Source organism: Semicossyphus pulcher, unplaced genomic scaffold (assembly GCF_022749685.1).
Source record: "Semicossyphus pulcher isolate SPU_LCO1_2020_fin unplaced genomic scaffold, fSemPul1.0.p SCAF_15, whole genome shotgun sequence".
NCBI lineage: Eukaryota > Metazoa > Chordata > Actinopteri > Labriformes > Labridae > Semicossyphus > Semicossyphus pulcher.
Genome location: NW_027211659.1, coordinates 7,545,587 through 7,563,054, shown reverse-complemented (window position 1 = coordinate 7,563,054; position 17,468 = coordinate 7,545,587). Strand labels below are relative to the sequence as shown.

Genomic DNA, 17,468 nt, shown 5'->3' with positions numbered 1-17,468 from the left:
CTTAAAGGTGCATTAACGCCACCAACCGGACTGGAGTGCGAAAAAAGAGATTAAGCAGGAAAAAGAATTCAATGAAATAAGTACAATGGCCCCAGGATGCTTCAAATGAACCATAAATCACAATGATACTTTAAACAATGATAACAATCAATGGCTGCAGCCCTAAACAGAAATTAAATTTCCTTTATATAATGCGGTTTAACTTCCTCCACTTCCTTCTCCCAATGTACTGAGTGTAGTATTTTTGTTTTATAACAGGCCTGAATTGAATGTTTTGATACACAAAACAATTATACATATACTGTCCTTGTAAGCCGACATGTAGTTCAGTTTCACTGTTATGTCAGTAACATTTATTCTTAAACTGGGTTTATAAGACCTGTTATTACACAGCCATTACCTTATACACAAAGAGGTATAAATTCACCACCCTTTCCATTGAACATGTATGTAAAAAATTATGGAAACAATATATCATCTTAATACTCCTAACACCTCAGTTAAATTCCCCAAACTCTATTCTAGAGCACGGGTGGTTACTGTGAAGCGTACTCCTTTGTAATATGTACTCCATACAGATACTTAGAGCAATATTTTTCACCTCGATGATGTGCTCCTGGTTGTTTGAGGCTTTTGTTCAGAGTGATGCCTTTATATGTAAAATAACATCCTGCCGTTCAGTTTCTCCAGCCAAAGGCAGAGTCAGAGCGTCATATCCTGAGGCAGAAGGTTCAGGAGGGTCACACTGCAAGGCTGAACTCCTTTTTTAAGGATCTCAATTAGCTGTCTGACAGCCTCTTGTCACTCCATGACCTTTACCTGGATATGTAATGTGAGCCAACTCCTCTCTGCTTGGAGACAGCAGCTACAGCTCCGATCTCACTCCACAACTCAGCTGCTAAGATGCAATCATGTTGCACAGTTTGAGTTCTCTTTTTGACATAAAAACAAGTCTTAAGAGCATCCTGAAGACTGATGATGATTTAAGTGTCTTTCTTTATTGTGCCTATAGGGGGTGATTTTCTCATGTCCCTTTCTAGAGTTCTGTTGTCAGCTTGCCGATCAACTAAACCTCTCCTAAGTTTTGGCTTGGGTCTTGGCAGTGAACCATCAGGGATCTGTTTGCAGCCACTCCGCTGCAGAGATAGAGCTGTTTGGAATTTAGTTTTCAGTCTGTCCACCTTGTGTGACTGCCCTTTTCTTTAGTCACCACTTTTGTTGAAGCTCAGCCAAAACGTCTTGTTGCTCATTTCAGCAGAGCCTCCCACACTGATGTGTGTTTCTCCAAAGCAGTCCTCTACAGCCCCTGAAGTCCAGACTGTCAGTACTGATTGGACAAGTTAATGTGAGCATCGATCGAGTGTTGATCCATACGCTCAACGGATATTCAGAATGTGATGTTACCAATCTGGGGCCTGTAGGCTCCCCCTAGCCACATACATCTCTCTCTCTGTACATTGTAAATCTATCCAGGAGCCCCTAATATCAATTTTAAAACATATCCTCTTGTTTTGATTGTCTCAAGTAAGTTTTTGGTAATTAAGCCTGCCAGTGTAAGAACACAACAAACAAAGTCCCACTTTCTATTTCTCCTCACACAGATATAAAACTGTATAAACCAGTCGCAAATCATTACTGTATTTTTCTTATAAGAAAGGTTACTCAAACAGGAGTAAAACGTGAATTAGTTGGGAACTATTTTGTGTGTAGGAATATCTTGAGGTAGGATCGTGTATGTTGGGATGACTGACTATATAACTATACTAACTACAGTGCCCATTGTCATTATAGCAAAGAAACATGACATTAAATGCAACGGTATGGCTCATTTATGTGTTCATGTGTGAAACAGAAAGGTAAATGGCACAAAGGGTTAGTAAGTGTGATCAATGCATTCTTGTTTTAAAAAATACAGAACATGACTTACCCATTTAAAAGTATATTTAAAGGGCCAAAGACCCTGGACTAATCAGCATCATCATTTTAGTGATTTTGTGATGAAGAGGTGCCTTGTTGTTGTTTTAGGCACCATATACTGAAACGCTAGGTCCTTTTACACTGCCAGTGCAAGGCGGGATAATTACGCTAAATAACAACACAGCGGGGGAATGCTGGGGCGAAGTCGTTCTTCTTCTATGCCGGCATTAGAGGTAGTAACAGAGGCGAAACAGCGGGGCCAAAGTCACCCTGTTAGTACTCAGTCCGTTTGAATCCCTCTTATCAAATATTAACTTGTATTCCTGGCTTATATTAATTATTATATTGATCATTCAAATATTAGTAGTGTAGGGGCGCTGGTTTAGCTCAGTTGGTATGGCAGGCGCCCCACGTACGGAGGCCACAGTCTTCGTCGCACTGATCTCAAGTTTGACTTCCGGTCATTTGGTGCATGTCATCCCCCCACATTTCCTGTCTCTCTTCAGCTGTCCTATCAAAGGTATAAGCTTAAAATATATATTAGTATTGCAAAAATATACACGTTTATTTAACTCAACACCTGTTCTAGACTTCGGTTTCGTACTGAAGGCCCATTCAATTCAGCATCAATAACAGATTCTGAACACTGGAGGGCGCTGCAAGCTGCAGGCTTTCCAGCACAGAGCGGCAGCAAATGGGAGGCGGCGAGTTGCTCAGTCATGGCTGCAGCGATAAATTGAGTGACACCTACAATACAAAAACATTCCAAGAGATGGCAATATAGGATTGTGTTGTCAAAACCACAGAGGCACACAGGAAATAATACACAATAATTATGTCAGGACGTTCAATTAGACAAAGCAGCCACCAAACTTTAGTTCTGAGCCCCAAATCTGGATTTAATTCAACACTGACAAAGAAAATGGACGGAATTCGTTTTCTCTTGCAGTTTGTATATTTATTTTAAAGCAACTTCTTTTGTAAAATATAAATACAAATTATGAGATATTTTAATTACAAAGTTAAAACAAAAATGAACACACCAAAAATTACTTTACTGCAGTAGCCTCCCTGTTATATACAAGCTCTGTGCCGAGGGGTGAATATCAACATTATCTTAAAACTTTATTATACAAACAAGTTTTGCATGTTAAATTACAGACTAAACAGGAAGCAAAACTCGAACATTAAAAAAAAGAAATACAACAGAGCAGCCCCTGAGGCCCAAGCCAGCGCTAAAGTCTGAGGAGAAAAAAAAAAACAGGACATCATGTGCTTCCTATAAACACAAATACCACATTCAATAGCACAGCCTCAGTACTATCCTGTACAGCTACACACAGGCACAGTGTGCTGCGCTCACACACTCCATCCACTCTGACAACACGACTACACCCTGTTGCCATACAAAATCAGTCAGAGAGGAGTCGTGAGCAACGTCCGAAAGGAAAAGAAAATCTCTTGATATTATTTATATATTTATTTATATATATTTATGAATTTATACATATATTAATTTATAAAAATAAGACCATTATTAAGTCACAAATTTTCTGAAAGCAGCCCGGTCAGCCAGCAGGTTAGTCCATCTGTACAGTGCACCCGTGCAGGTGCGGAGCCGGGCCGAGGCGTGGGAACTAAGAGTCAGGCTAAGGCAAATCATCAAAACCCCTGCTTGGTTCTAAAGAAAAATGCAGTCGTTAAGGTTAAAGGTCCATGTGTAGTAACTTCAGGGGTCAGGACGAGCCCAGTTTGCCAACAGCCTTGATTTTGTCCTTCAGTTTGTCCCCGATGTGGTCCCAGTGGTCGTCCAGACACTCCAGTGAGGAGCCCAGCAGAGCGGCGAGCTCAGCGCTGTCTTCCACCAGGTCCAACAGGTCTTTGCTGTCCGGCTGGAAACCCTCCAGCTCCTCCGGGCAGGAGAAGAGCTGCGACAAAGAGGCCTGCCGGTAAAACTCGGCCTCCGCCACCGTCACAACCTCCATGTGGGGGAAGGCCTGTCGGAAACCGCGCGCGGACATCCGCAGCCGGCGAAGCACGTCGGAGAGCAGCAGCCAGTTTCTTGGCCTGGAGGAGGAAATCATGAAAAGTTTAGGAATGAGGGTCAACAGAGAGGTGGAAAACTTTTAGGGAAGTGTGTCGGCTCTAGAGATCAAAGCTCACCCTTGGGAGAGGGACACCTGGATGTTGTAGCAAGGCAGCAGAGGTCGGTCAGAGAACTCGAACTCAAACACCTCCCTTTTATCATCCTCATCCTCGTCGTCTGGGCCCGGCGGGTCGGCCAGGATGTCATAGACCCCGCCCTCTTCGCTTGTTTCTGACAAACACAAAACAATTTTTTTCCCATGAGTATCCAGATGATTTAATAAGAATAAAGACATTGTAGGCAGTAAAACACACACGCAGAGTCCTAATCGGTACTCACCACACACAGCGCTGCCATAGAATTCCCAATAAATCCCCGGGTCGTCATCCGTGCGGCCCTGAAGGTCGGCAAAATAATCTATGGAGGGAGGAGAGGAGAGAGGCCTGTTATTCAAGAGCCAGAGCCCCGGGGACAGACAAGCAGGCAAATACAATTGCCCTTTAAAGTCTACAGCAGAAAAATGGATAAAGAGCACAGTAAAAGAGAAGAGGAGGAGGAGGAGGGGCGGTGTCAAGAGAGAAAAGAGAAACAAACAGAGCAAATGTTTGGGGGGAGGAGGGGGGAGGTGGTGATGGTCAGGGGCCAGCGGCTGTACCACGGGGGAGGAGAGCGACTGTCTCCGCTGGGTCAGAGCTGGCTCAGTTCAGAGCCGAGCTGCCAGGAATCAAACAAGAACCACACACAGTCGCTGAGCTCGCGCACACACGCATACACACAAGCTGGAAACAAACAAGCAGAGGGAGCTGGATGAGCGCACACACACACACACAGCGAGAGCAAAGCGTGTGTGTGCCGAGCACGCGCGCGCACACAGACACATTCGCAGAGTGAGAGCTGGGCTTTGTGCCAGCGCTGAGGCGTGGGGCGTCTGGCGTGTGTTTGGAGGGATTAACGGCCTCCAGATGAGTGGGACCAGGTGGAGGGAGGGCAGCAATCGCTCGCTCTCGCTCATTTTCTCCGCTGCTCGATCTCCCCTCTCTCTCTCTCCCTCTCTCTCCGCTCCGTCAATCTCGCAGCCGATCGATCCATCCGTCCACGCTCTTTTCAAAATTCGACACCACCTTTCCATCCGTCGACGTGTAAATCTCCCTCTTTTGCAGCGAACCCGTTCACCGTGAACTTACACCTGTTCATTTTCACCCTGATCTCCCTTCCCGTCTCCTGCGTCTCGTCTCTGTCTCTAAAGCCTCCGGCGTGTCTCAGATAATCGGTTTTAGCTTGTTAGATGTTCATGTAATATTAAGCAGCTGGCTTCAGAGGAAGTGTGTGCGTGTGCGTGCTCTCATTTCCTCCTCCTGTACACAAACTCGCTGCCTTCTCTGAACTTTTAACTACAAACATTCGGACGAGCACTCTCAACACACACGCCCCAAACGCGACCGCGTCAGACTCTAAGTGAAAAGACACATTCAGGCGCTCGCACGCACGCACACAAAAGCAGAGTCTCCAGCCAGAGCGGAGCCCATTTCCGCACGTACGCTGAGCAAACACAGTCGGCGTTGCTAAGTAACCAGATAGAGGAGCTCAGAGGCAGCAGCACGCACCCCGGCGGGCTGAGACTCCCTGTCTAACAGGTGGTCGAGGCAGAGGAGGAGGGGGAGGGTGACGGAGGGGAAACGGGATGACAGAGACGGAGATGGACATGTCTTGTAGCGGAGGTAGGGAGGTGGAGGATAAGGGATTTACAGAGAGGGACTCAGAGCAACAGGTTGTTCAGAGGTCAGAGCAGGGGAGAACAGCAAACAGTGAATGAGCCAAGACGGAGGACGTTCCGAGATCTGGGTCACCAACTGTCCCTTTTAACGATACAACCTTAGCCCCAGCGATATCCAAACTCTGGTGTACCTGCCGTCTAAAACACCTTATCGCACAGTTTTCATCCACAGCTTCCTCGCATTTATCATCCATCACTCAGGATCAACATTGAGATGTTCCAGGGCTTTGCATTCCACTCTGTCTGCATGAGGGACATTCACTAAACTATTTGACTCATAAGGGAAGAGTTAAATGGAAAACTCAAATGATTCTCATTAAAACTGTTTATTCTAATAACTCAACCCTATCTTACATCCCAATAAGAAAGCAAAGTTTGTGTATTTTTTCCGAGGAGTCAGTCTAAACAGATTACTGACCCAGATCAGAAGCGGATCAAACAGGTCCGAATTTTCAGATTGTTTCACTAACAAAGTAATAAAACTGCAGGCCTGTTTGTAATCCAACTTTTAACTCAACAAAACCAGTTTAATCCATAAAAAATGCATGTTGCTGCTGCACAGCTGCTGCTTCTACTTTGATTTATCCTCCTTGTTCATGGATAATTAAAAATCTGAATTATTCCTGATTGACATCACTTGCGAGGGAATCCCTGACTTCACCTGTACTCCTCAATTCCCCAGTCCTCACTTTTTTTGTAGCCAGGAAATTAAAGGGCCAGTTCGCCGATTTTCAACCACAGTCCTATCATGCTATTATGAGGAGCTAACGCCATAATGGTAGGAAAAAAAATGCAATTTGGCTCTGTAGCTTTGGAGGACGCTATCCGCTTCTCCAATGGTCCCTGGAAAACCTCCGCGAGGGAGCTTGCTGAACTACACTTCCTTAATCTAGGATGCCCGCCTCCGATGTCATGTCTCGTTCAAAAAGATTTTTTAGACGATCCACTGATGTATTTCTGATTGCCTGCAGCGAAAACGGTACTATTTCACTCCAGCGTCTCTTGCTGGGCCGTCCCTTTCAGAGGGAGGGGCGCAATGCACGCTGGGTGTTGTAGGACAGTAGAATGCCGCGAGCTGTTTGTACAACTTTCTCCACAGCGATGGCATCAATTCCAAATATTATTGCTTCCATCGATTACAGAGAACACCAGCTTTGACTGACAGAGGCTTTTGCCAGGGGCGAACTGCTCCTTTAAATTGAATTTGGTTTAGCCTGTTAACTGACGATCAGTAGCCAGGTGTAATCTCTTTCACAGGAATGACGCAACTTTTTCTGAACTCCAGTTTAGAATAAAATCCAGCTGGTGATCTTACCGGTGAGGAAGCGCTCCATGCTGTCGCTGTGGGTCATCTTCAGCAGGCCCCGGCCTGAGTATGTGGCCAAGGTGGGGTCAGCGCCGTAAGACAGCAGGATCCTCACCACGTCCAGGTGGTCGTTCTCCACGGCATCGTGAATCGGTCTAGACACACATTAAATACATATTAATGTAAAAACATGTTGTCTGTACAGAGTTTTATGAAGCAGTGTGTTGCATTAAAATATATCGCCGTCAAAGCGAGAGTGATTCAACTGCCAGATTCTCCGTCCATGTCAGCACTCGTATTAGTTCAAGTTTTCCATTAACTACTTTTTCCTCCTTCAGGTTACATGCTGCTGCTCCTGAATATCCGTACAGTTGCTCCATTTGCATTGGGTGATTTATTGATGAGAATTTACATGCTCTTTTAACAGTAGCATCTGACATTCAGTAAACTAACACAGACACAGTTTTGTGCCATAGAGTTTTTTCTACCTGTTTTGATTTCCCCTAAAATTCTGAAGTAGTGGGACATAAAGTAAACTGCAATTTATCTTAGGTCTTATGTGTGTCCTGTAAAACTCCAGTAATGGTTTAATAAAAGATAAAAGTGCTTCACAATGCACCTTTAAGACCTTTCCTATAACAGAAACTATAACTTTTAATAACATATCAATGAAACAACTGGCTTTTCCCACATTAAACAGCAGCTAAAGTGTCAAATCTCTGCTCCCGCCAAGCAAATATAAAATCAATCCAGGAATGTTATGAGCAAACTCAAGTGATTTAATTGATGACTAAGCCCTGGCTTGCCCTTTGCACGCAGAAAAAGCCACGGCCGTGTTTTCTTTGTGCACAGGAGATGTGTTTACGTAAGCGCATGTTTCTGTGATTGCGTGTGAATGACTGCATTTGTTTACCTGGTGCCATCCTGTGCGCTGCAGTTGATGTCGGCCCCGTAATCCAGCAGGTGTTGGACGATGCTGAGCCAGCCGCGGGCGCACGCCTCGTGGAGAGCGCAGTACCCGGCGTAGTCTCTGTGATTCACCTCGCATACTCTGTTCTCCAGACAGTACAGCACCACCTCCTGAAGAGAGCCAACACGCAGGAAGAGGAGGGTTTAGTGGCGACAAACCAAGCAACACAAGAGCAAACACACAAGTCAGACGGAGCAGACGCATACGCAAACAGTCCTTCCCTCTGCAGTTCCTGTGGGAGAGAAATTAGGGAAAGGAGGAACTGAGTGTGTTCCTGTGTCGGGCAAACACACACTCGCACACAAATGCTCCATAATGCTAGCGCTGGCGCCAAAACGCATCGAGGAGACTAAGTGTGACTCAACTGTATTTAGCCTGCCAGATTTTGCTTGTGTGTGTGTGTGTGTGAATGTGTGTGTCTGTGTGCCATGGCTGGGCCTGGACGCCGCTGTGGCAGCCAGTTACGATGGTTGGGCTCTGAACACAGCGTAATGGAAGCGGAACAAAGAGATTTGATAGAGGCGCTTAAGAGTTGGAAGCGTTTTCTCTGGTCGAGGGCTGTGACAGTTGGCCATCCAGCACTAAGTAGTCAGACTGGTTTTTATTGGACTGGAGCTGCGTCTGCTTCTTCTCAACAGAGAGGAGAGATAGGAGTTCGGCCATGTGTTGATATCAGGCGAGTCGGAGACTGACAAGTGTGTTTTAACACTGCAGGTATGTTTATCTGTGTGGATTAGGCAGACAAAACAAACAGCAAACAATACATTTTTATATATTTCTTAACATATATCTATTTATATGTGAATGCAAGACTCATACATCCGCACACACTCAAACTCCGTCCTGCTAACAGTCCTGTGCCGAGGGGAGGAAAGCTGCTCATCTGAACCTGGGGAATGACTCCAAACTTCCATTTCTATGCTAATTCTAGCCTGCCGTCGAGTCCAAGTGTTTATCTCTCTCTCTCTCGCGCTCTCTCTCTCTTTCAGCGCAGGGCGGATGGAGGGAGGAAGAGAAAAAGGAAAGGCAAAAGCGAGGCAGCGAAGAGAAAAAAAGACTGACAGAGGGATGAGAGGAGGGCTGAAGAGGGCGGAAGAACGGGAGAAACGACGAGGCAACACCCCAACAGATGACAGATTAATGAATCTGTGGATGGAATCTGCCGGGGCTGTCCTCTGGGCTGCAGCTGATAATAACAAGAGATGAAAGCCTGGGTGGTAGCGGTAGTGCGAAGTGTGTGTGGTGGTGGTGGTGGGGGTGAAGTGATAAGAGCGAACAGAGGACGATTGAGCTGGGGAGGAAGGAGAGACAATGAAGAAAAAAAAAAAGGGGGGAGAAGTGGAGAGCAGGATCGAGAGAAAAGAAGTGAGCAAGTGTGAGCAAGAAAAAAGTGTGAGGGAGAAGGAGAGAAACTAGGGTGGAGGGGTGGGTGGGGGTGCGGGACATCGCTCCAACTGGTTTTCGCTCGCTGCCAACACTCTGTTTGCCTGCTGGAGAGAGATTCAGGAGCGCTGTGCCGAAGCTCCCCTCTGGGGGATTCCACTCGCTCGCTGTGTGTGTGCATGCGTGTGTCTGTCTGTGTGAGTGAATGAGAGCAAGTGTTAGAGAGACTGACGGGTAGGGAGTGTTGATATGCAGCTTGCCTAAGTGTGTGTGTGCGCAGCGTGTGTACTTTTGTGCCGCCGACGTGTATGTGTGTGTGTGTGTGCGTGTGTGGCTGTGGAGGAGGCGTAGCACTAAACCTCCGAAGCCGTGTTTAATATCGCTAGGAGAGAGCGAGGAGCTTAGCACGAGAGCCCTGGCTTCCCGCCACACACACACACAGCCCCACACACACGCACACACACACACACAAACTCCTCCGCAGTAAAATGAGACACCACCCCCCCTCCCTCCCTCCTCTCTCTCTCGCTCTCTCCCTCCGTCCTCTAATCTCCCTCTCTAGAATGCTTCCCTGCGCTCGCCTGCAATCAATGCATCACTCAGACATTTAACCCCTTGCGGAGCTGCCTTGTATGCTCCTCGCGTACAACAGAGTGTGTGTGTGTGTGTGTGTGTGTGTGAATGCGTATTACATGTAGTAGTTGACGCATGAGTGACTTTGCCCGTGCGATGAACAGACTAAGCAGTAAGGAGTGAGTGCGTGCCTAGACAAGTGAAACGTGTGTGCGTGTGCCTGTGTGTGTGCGTGTGTGTCAGAATCCACCTATTGTTGAATGACTGTGCTGGGGTAACTGACTGTTAATATAGCCCCTGACGTTCCCAGATAGAGTTAATTAATCTCGCACTGATGCGCACATTAGCTAACCGAAGATGGAAACGTAATCATCACCTGATTTTAAATGTAATATCCGTCACAATAAAAGCCTCCAATCTCAACCAATAACCTGCTCTGTATATCAACGGCCACTGGCTAAATAGAGTGATGACTCATGGTTGCTAGCTAACAAGCTACTTTAAGCTAACCACTAACAAACGACACACTAAAGTAGCTAGCATGATACTAACCAAGCTAGCTGGCTTGCCACCACTTAGCTAACAACCAGTTGAACGCTAGCTAGCTCAGGCGCTAACTAAATTAAAGAACGTGTCTGTATCATGTGCTGCGCCTCGAAGGTGTGGCAGCGCGAGACGGGTTTGCAAATCAAAGTTCACCAAATTTGAACTTGAAAAGTCAGTTTGGATTAACTTTAAGTCCCCCAGCGAATTCACTAATTATGCTAGCCTGATACTAACATGATACTAACCAAGCTAGCTGGCTTGCCACCACTTAGCTAACATCCAGTTACGAAGCGAGCTAGCTCAGTCGCTAACTTGGTAAAAAGCTAAATTAAAGAACATGTTTGTATCATGTGCTGTGGCTCGACGGAAAGCAGACGTTGCAATTTCAGAGAGGAGCACATGCAGCTATGTGAAAGCTGCCCCTTTATCCGATTGGTTGGCGTCTGTTCCCTCTAAAGGTCGGCAGCACAAGGCTGCTTTGGTCAAAAGGTGCACATTTGCAAATCAAAGTTTACCAAATTCGAACTTGAGAAGTCAGTTTGGATTAACTTTAAGTCCTTCACTGAATCCACTAATTAAGGCAATTTCTGCCGTTAGTTTTTGCCATCATAAATACTGGTCTAACTGGGCACTTAAAATGCAATCTAGTTTTTCACTTTATTGGATCATCCATGGATTTGAGAAGGAAAATCAGAAGTGATTCATGTGAGGAGAATAAATTACAGATTGCACCTTTATCTGAGCTTTCAATGGGCAGAGCTGAGGGGCCCCGGCACGAGGGGGAGAGGGATGAAGACATCCGCAGAATCTCTCCTCATTACCATTTCAAATGCTCACAGAGCGAGGCAGACGAGGGAGAGAGAGAGAGAGAGAGAGAGAATAAAAGCGGAGGGAGGAAGAAAGAAAGAGTGGGCTTTCGTGTGCAGAGGCACGGATCGCAAAACTAAACGAACATGAAATATGCACAGTGTCGGCCTGGGCATCGGGAACATCACAGAATGGTGCGCGTGTGTTAAATTACACGCATGTGTGCATGACGTGATTCTGTGCCCTGCGTGTGCAGGTCTGTACAGGAAAGGATGCCTGTGTGTGCGCTTACAGGGTAACAACCGGCGCTTTTGTTTTTGTGTGTGTGCGCTTGTAGATAGCATGTAGGCTGTGCGTGTGCATGAGCTGATTTTGAATTTGCATGTGCAGGTTTGTGTGGGTGCGCGACAGCAGCGAGTAGCGAGACTCGTCACTCTGTGCAGCATATGGAGAGGAACACATCAGGATGCCTGTGCATGTGCTTATTGGGTCATAACCGGTGTTTCTCTGTGCGTAGCTCTGTGTGTGTGTGAGTGTGTGTGCTCATAATCAGCCCGTGTGAGTGTGTGTGTGTGTGTGTGTGTGTGCCTCTGTCTCTCAGGCCCTCATATCTCTCTGCCTGTGTGTGATAAGCCCAGAGCTCGCGGCGCTGAAACACCAGCGTGAGACAAGCACTCTGTGCGTCTACAGGCTTGTATGCAAGTGTGTGTGTGTGGGGCGGAATGCATAAATTGGTGTGTCTTTCTGCGCACGTCTTTGTGTGTGTGTGTGCGTGTGTGTGTGTGTGTGTGGGAGCCCCAGGGGTCTGCCCCAGGCTTATCACACACAGGCAGTGAGAGACGAGCTTCCTGAGAGAGAGAGGGAGAGAAAGAAAGGGAGGGAGGGATGGGGGGAAGGCGGGGGTGTTGTTTGCGCAGCGGTCAGCGCCTTGTTTGTGTAGTCTCAGGTTTTCTCTTCCCTCCTCCCTCCTCTCCTCTCCACACGCGGAGCGCAGGAAGGGAAAAATGCTAAGGGGGAGAGAAAAAAAAAAAAGGAGAGGGAGGGAAAAAAACGTTCGAGAGAGACGCATAAATCAGAGAGACGAGCCAGCTTCTCTCCAGCATGGCTGACTGAACCCTGCTGCTGCTGCGCTGCACTCTGCGTGTGCGCGCGCGTGTGTTTGTATGTGCGTGTGTGTGTGTGTGTGTGAGCGAGGGAGAAAAACAGCCGCCGCCGCTGCTAACCACAGTCACCACGGCACATTAGAGGGCCATTAGAACGCGATTATACTCCCAGTGCTTACCTCTCATTCACACTCTTGCTCTCTCTCCCTCTCTGACTCACACACACTTCACACATAATCACGGACACACACAGACGCGCACACACCCCTAATCATCATAAACGTGTACAACAAACACACACAACCATAAAGCAACCAGTTAATGAGCAACAAAAGATACCCGCACCTATTTACAGTTCTGTGAAGATACCTCTGCTGGTGATAAAAATGATCGCGCACACACACAAAGACGGCATCAAAAGGTGGGTGAGAGACAAAGTGGACACACACACGCGGCACAATCTGCAGCTCAAGTGGCATTAAAACCACTTGGATCAATAAATCAATTTGTAAAATCTGTCAACAAGGGGGGAGAAACGTTTAGGCGTATGAACAGAAACACAAGGGATGGGGATACAAGACAGCGGGCCATCCAACTTTAATTAAAAGCTTCCTGAGCGATGGGAGATGAGGGATTCATAAGAAAATACGCCGATCTCTTTTTTCGTGTGTATGTGCGGAGAATGAGAGGATCTGGTTCAGGAGCGAGCGATCGGCAGCTACACACAAAGAAAGAGGGAAAAAAAACTTCCGATGCTAGAGAGAGGCAGCGAGCATCAGTCTCCGTATAATGATCCCACCGATCCCTCATGCTGTCTGCGCACACACGTACGCGAATGTGTGTGTGCCTGTGTGTGTGTGTGTGTGTGTGTGTGTGTCACACTTCGCCTCACGGAAAATTAATGAGATGTGAGAGCGGAGCGAGGCAAGAGGAGGGGAGGCGAAGGGGGAGCGTGCGTGTGTGTATGTGTGTGCGCTCGCGGGGAGGAGGAGGAGGAGGAGGAGGAGGAGGAGGGGTGCCAACGACAATCTGAGTCACAAAGAGAGGAAGAGAAAGAGAGCGCTGAGAGGAAAGAGGGGGGGAGGGAGGGAGGGAGGGAGCGGAAACCTGAGAGAGAAAGAGAGAGTAGCGGGCAAGAGGAGCAGGAAAGATGGAGTACGGGAGGAACAAAGCGTGAGTAAGGGCGAAACAGAAGGAAAGAGGGAGCGAGAAAGAGGAGGAATAGGAGAGATGCAAGCGAAGAAGAAGAAGACAATTTTGAGTGGAGCGATGTCTGCCAGAGTCACAGACGGGAACAAAGTAGGGGAGAAAATGAGCTCAATTTAAGAAGAGAGAGAGCGCAGATTTGGAAGAGATGAAGTGTAAGAGTGTAAAATGTAAAAAGAGAAAGCGATAAGGAGCGAGGACGACTTTGAGCGAATCCTATTACCTCGTAGCCGAGCCGCGCGGCTCTCTGGAGCAGAGTCTCCCCGGCGTTCTTGTTCACGATCAGCCGACGAGCCTCTGGCGGGATCGGACGCACCGTGGGGGGCTCGGCAGGGGGGGTCCTGTGCGCCCCCACCGCCTCTGGTGGGACGGCGCCCGCTCTGCCGTTGGCCTGGGGCTGGAGGCAGGGCGGACAGAGCGCAGCGGGGGAGCAGGGCTTGACTGGAGAGCAGGGATAATGATTAGGAGAGGCGGCTGCCTTCCTCGGAGCGCCGCGCTGCTCGCTCAGCTGAGGAGAGACGAGGAGAGAGAGAGAGAGAGAGCGGGAGAGAGAGAGGAGCGGGAAAGAGTGTTAGAGCCACTGCCACATTGCAGACACGCACACATGGACACTCAAGGGCACACGCATGACAATCAAACTGACATATGCACACACACGCGCACACTCAGGAGATATGCTGTAGCTGTGTGTGTAAGGAGCACACACACACCACCGTTTAATTGATATTTTCAAAATAAAAGCTGGCAAATTTAAGTTGTTTCCACTCTCATCCGTACACGACTTTAGCTGCTTTGTACACTACCTACGTGTAGCTTAAATACACACAGATGGATTGTCCATTTACTGTGTTTACATCTGATAATAATGTATGGAAGACGCTAACACTAGGCATCGTAGTACACACTCAAAAAAAAACACCCGCACACGGCTTTCACACCAACTGTTCACGCCCCAAACACTGCAGGTTGGCACGCCACTTTCCTTTAACCGCTAAACCAACAGAGCCTTCGGAGCGCAACACGCCAGAGACAGGGAGTTGCCTGCCTCTGCGTGTGTGTGTGTGTGTGTGTGTATAGTGCGTGCCCTCTCAGTGGAATTCCATGTAGAAGCAGCTGTCAGGCTGAAGAGGAGAGCAGTGTGGGCGGAAAACAACTAGCCTTCTTTTTTTTTTTTTTTTCCCTCACTTTTTCCCCATGCTGGTTTTTTTCCCCTCTTTTGAACTAGGCGCTTCATACGCTCGACCGTGGCGGCCACATTCCTCGCTGTGTGAGTGAGGGAGTGTGTGTTCGCCACGGAGCGCGATGTATAATTGCTCCGGGGTTTTGTTGTTATGTCAAGAATGCTCACAAAACACTCACAGCCCAGTGGCACGCACCTACACACAGAACGGCACCGATGACACACGTTCGACAATTAAGGCCGGAGACAAACACACACGCACGCTGGCGCTCCGCAGGGAGCCGCTAAGGGCACGAGGAGGTCAAAGCTCCAGCAGCACTCTAAACATTGTAAACATACTTCCTTCCTCTCTCCCTCCCTCTCTCTCTCTCTCGCGATCCCAGCTGCATAATCAGAGGCGCCGACAGGCATACTGAAACAGACTCCGCTGCTACAAAAATCCAGACGCCCGTATCGCAGCCAGACAACCTATCAGCACTCACCTTGTCATCCTCAGCTGCTCCCAGATCAGCTGCACACCGCTGTCCCGGGCTGCTAGGTGTGGCCTCTTTCCTCTTCTCCCGCTCCCTCTGACTGGTGTGTTTGGTCTTGCACGGCCGCTTGCCCTTGGGTTTGTCGGTGTCACTATGGCGACGGGGCTTGAGGGGAGGGGCCCCTCCCATGGACTGCTCTGGGGCAGGAGAAGGGGGGCCCCTCCTGGGCTCCTTGAGGCCACGGTCACCTGAGAAGGGGCCCAGCGGTTGAGCTCTGTCCTTCAGCTGGCAGGGGGGAAGGGGAGAAGCGGCTACTCCTACAGCGGGAGAGAAGAGGGAGGCAGAGTGAGCGGCTGATAGTGTGAGAGCTAAGCGAAAAGGGGAGGATGGGAAGGTATTGCAAGGCCATCTCTCACCCTCTGTTGGTTTATTAATGAGCGCACAGAGCTGTCTGGGAGCGCAGCATGCCTGCTCGCTCGGGAAAATATAAAATAAATAAAAACACACACTCGCACGCACAAAGCAGGCCCACATAAATACCACCGTAGCGACTTGTGCGCACTCATTCACGGCAGCAAGGACACGGCTATGAGTTATCTCCTTAAACAAATGTGGCACTCTGTGGTGTCAGTCTATTATAGCACATATTTAAAGTAAAATAAAAAGCTGCCCTTGAAACCGCAGAGTCAGACGCAGTTTAATAGCTGCATGGAAATATATTTCCAACTAAGGATCTTTGCAAAGTATTTCTAACTTCTTAGGAATGTGGTCTGGGTCTGATTTGTGTTACAATTTAACTCTTAGAACAAACTGGCTAGGCTGAGTTAAATCATATATATTGTTAATACTTCATAAACGTGCCCATGTAAGAGAAAACCTTTTCAAAAAGCAGATTCTTAACAGAGGAAAGCGGAAAATTCTGAGTAAAAAGGCAGCATTGACCGACAGTGAAATTCCCATATTTATTAAAAAACACAGCTGTTACCACGGTGATGTTATCTAAAAAGGTGCAAGCAAAAAGGAAAAAAAAAATCAGTGGCCAATCAGGCCTGTGTTTCCTGCAGGAAACATGAAACCAAAATCTCCTCTGCTTTATTCACTTCCTTTAATCTCCCTCCTGCTCTTTTATTCTCTCTTCGTCTGTGCCTCCCTCTGCCTCCGTTTGGGCACATGAATAAGGGAAAGCCCTGGTTTTAATAAGTTACCCCCCTCGCGCACACACACACACACACACACGCACGCACACACACAAACGTCCCCCGCCTTCCCTTTCCCTGTGACTGGTCTTGAGGGGAAAAAAAGCAAAAGAAAAATCATTGATCACACATTAGTCACACTACACCTGCCCACGCGTATCTCCACCAGCCACTTCCCTCGCTCGCAGAGCACTTTCATCCTTCTCACAGAACCTGCTTTAGAGCAGCTGAACAAAAAAAAAAGCCCAAAACCACAAGGGAAGGGTGAGATTTTGGCTTCTAGTCCCTAGGTCTCGTTTTTTTACTCCCCCTAGAAAGACTTTCCTCTGGCAGGAGGAAGTAACCCACACCTCATTTCCTCCCCCCTCCTCCTCCTCTCGGCTCACGGGAAATCCCCCAAAAAGACAGACCGCTCAACATGAGAGTGAAACGTGAGCCAAAGATAGATTTCCGTTACCCAAGCTGAACTCAGCGATACAGCGGCGGTTTGCACGGCTGGCGGTTCATTCTTACCATTCAGAAGTTTGTCGCAGCCCCATTTCCTGTTGATCTCGGCTCTCTGCGCTGCAGCTCGGTCCTCCGCCTCGCTGGTCCTTATCTTCCTTTCGCGCACGCTCTGACCCGGAGGTACCAGTCTGGGCTGGGGCCACGGTCTCTCCTGTTTGATGTGGAACCTGTCGGGGGAAGTTGCACCAGCTGCGGGCTTGCTGAGTCTCAGTCCCTTTAGCTCAATGCAGACTTTGAGCTTGCGCACCTCGTCGTCATCGTCTTCATCGGGACTGGCGTGTTCGCGCTCATCTGGAGAACAGAAACCCAGAAATTGCATTTTTTGCCATCTGGATAAAAAGCTTAATTACCTAGAAAGGGTTTTGTCCTGTACAAACCTTAATATTTAACTATTTTTAACCAAGTTTTAACCTCTGTTGAAAGATTAAATCTCACACACAC

At 47.9% G+C, this 17,468-nt stretch overlaps 1 protein-coding gene across 2 annotated transcripts in view; it reads right to left on the bottom strand.

The window, feature by feature from the left end:
- Positions 1 to 2,853: 2,853 nt before the first annotated feature.
- Positions 2,854 to 17,468, bottom strand: part of LOC138592298 (BCL-6 corepressor-like) — a 32,624-nt gene continuing 18,009 nt past the window's right edge. For both annotated transcript variants that reach the window (XM_069663050.1, XM_069663051.1), the window contains 8 exons: positions 17,034 to 17,318; positions 15,334 to 15,641; positions 13,895 to 14,179; positions 7,997 to 8,163; positions 7,093 to 7,238; positions 4,343 to 4,420; positions 4,081 to 4,234; positions 2,854 to 3,984 (listed from right to left, as the gene is read on the bottom strand). In XM_069663050.1, the coding sequence (XP_069519151.1) occupies positions 3,654 to 3,984; positions 4,081 to 4,234; positions 4,343 to 4,420; positions 7,093 to 7,238; positions 7,997 to 8,163; positions 13,895 to 14,179; positions 15,334 to 15,641; positions 17,034 to 17,318 (1,754 nt within the window). In that variant the 3' untranslated portion in view covers positions 2,854 to 3,653. The remainder of the gene's footprint in view (positions 3,985 to 4,080; positions 4,235 to 4,342; positions 4,421 to 7,092; positions 7,239 to 7,996; positions 8,164 to 13,894; positions 14,180 to 15,333; positions 15,642 to 17,033; positions 17,319 to 17,468) is intronic.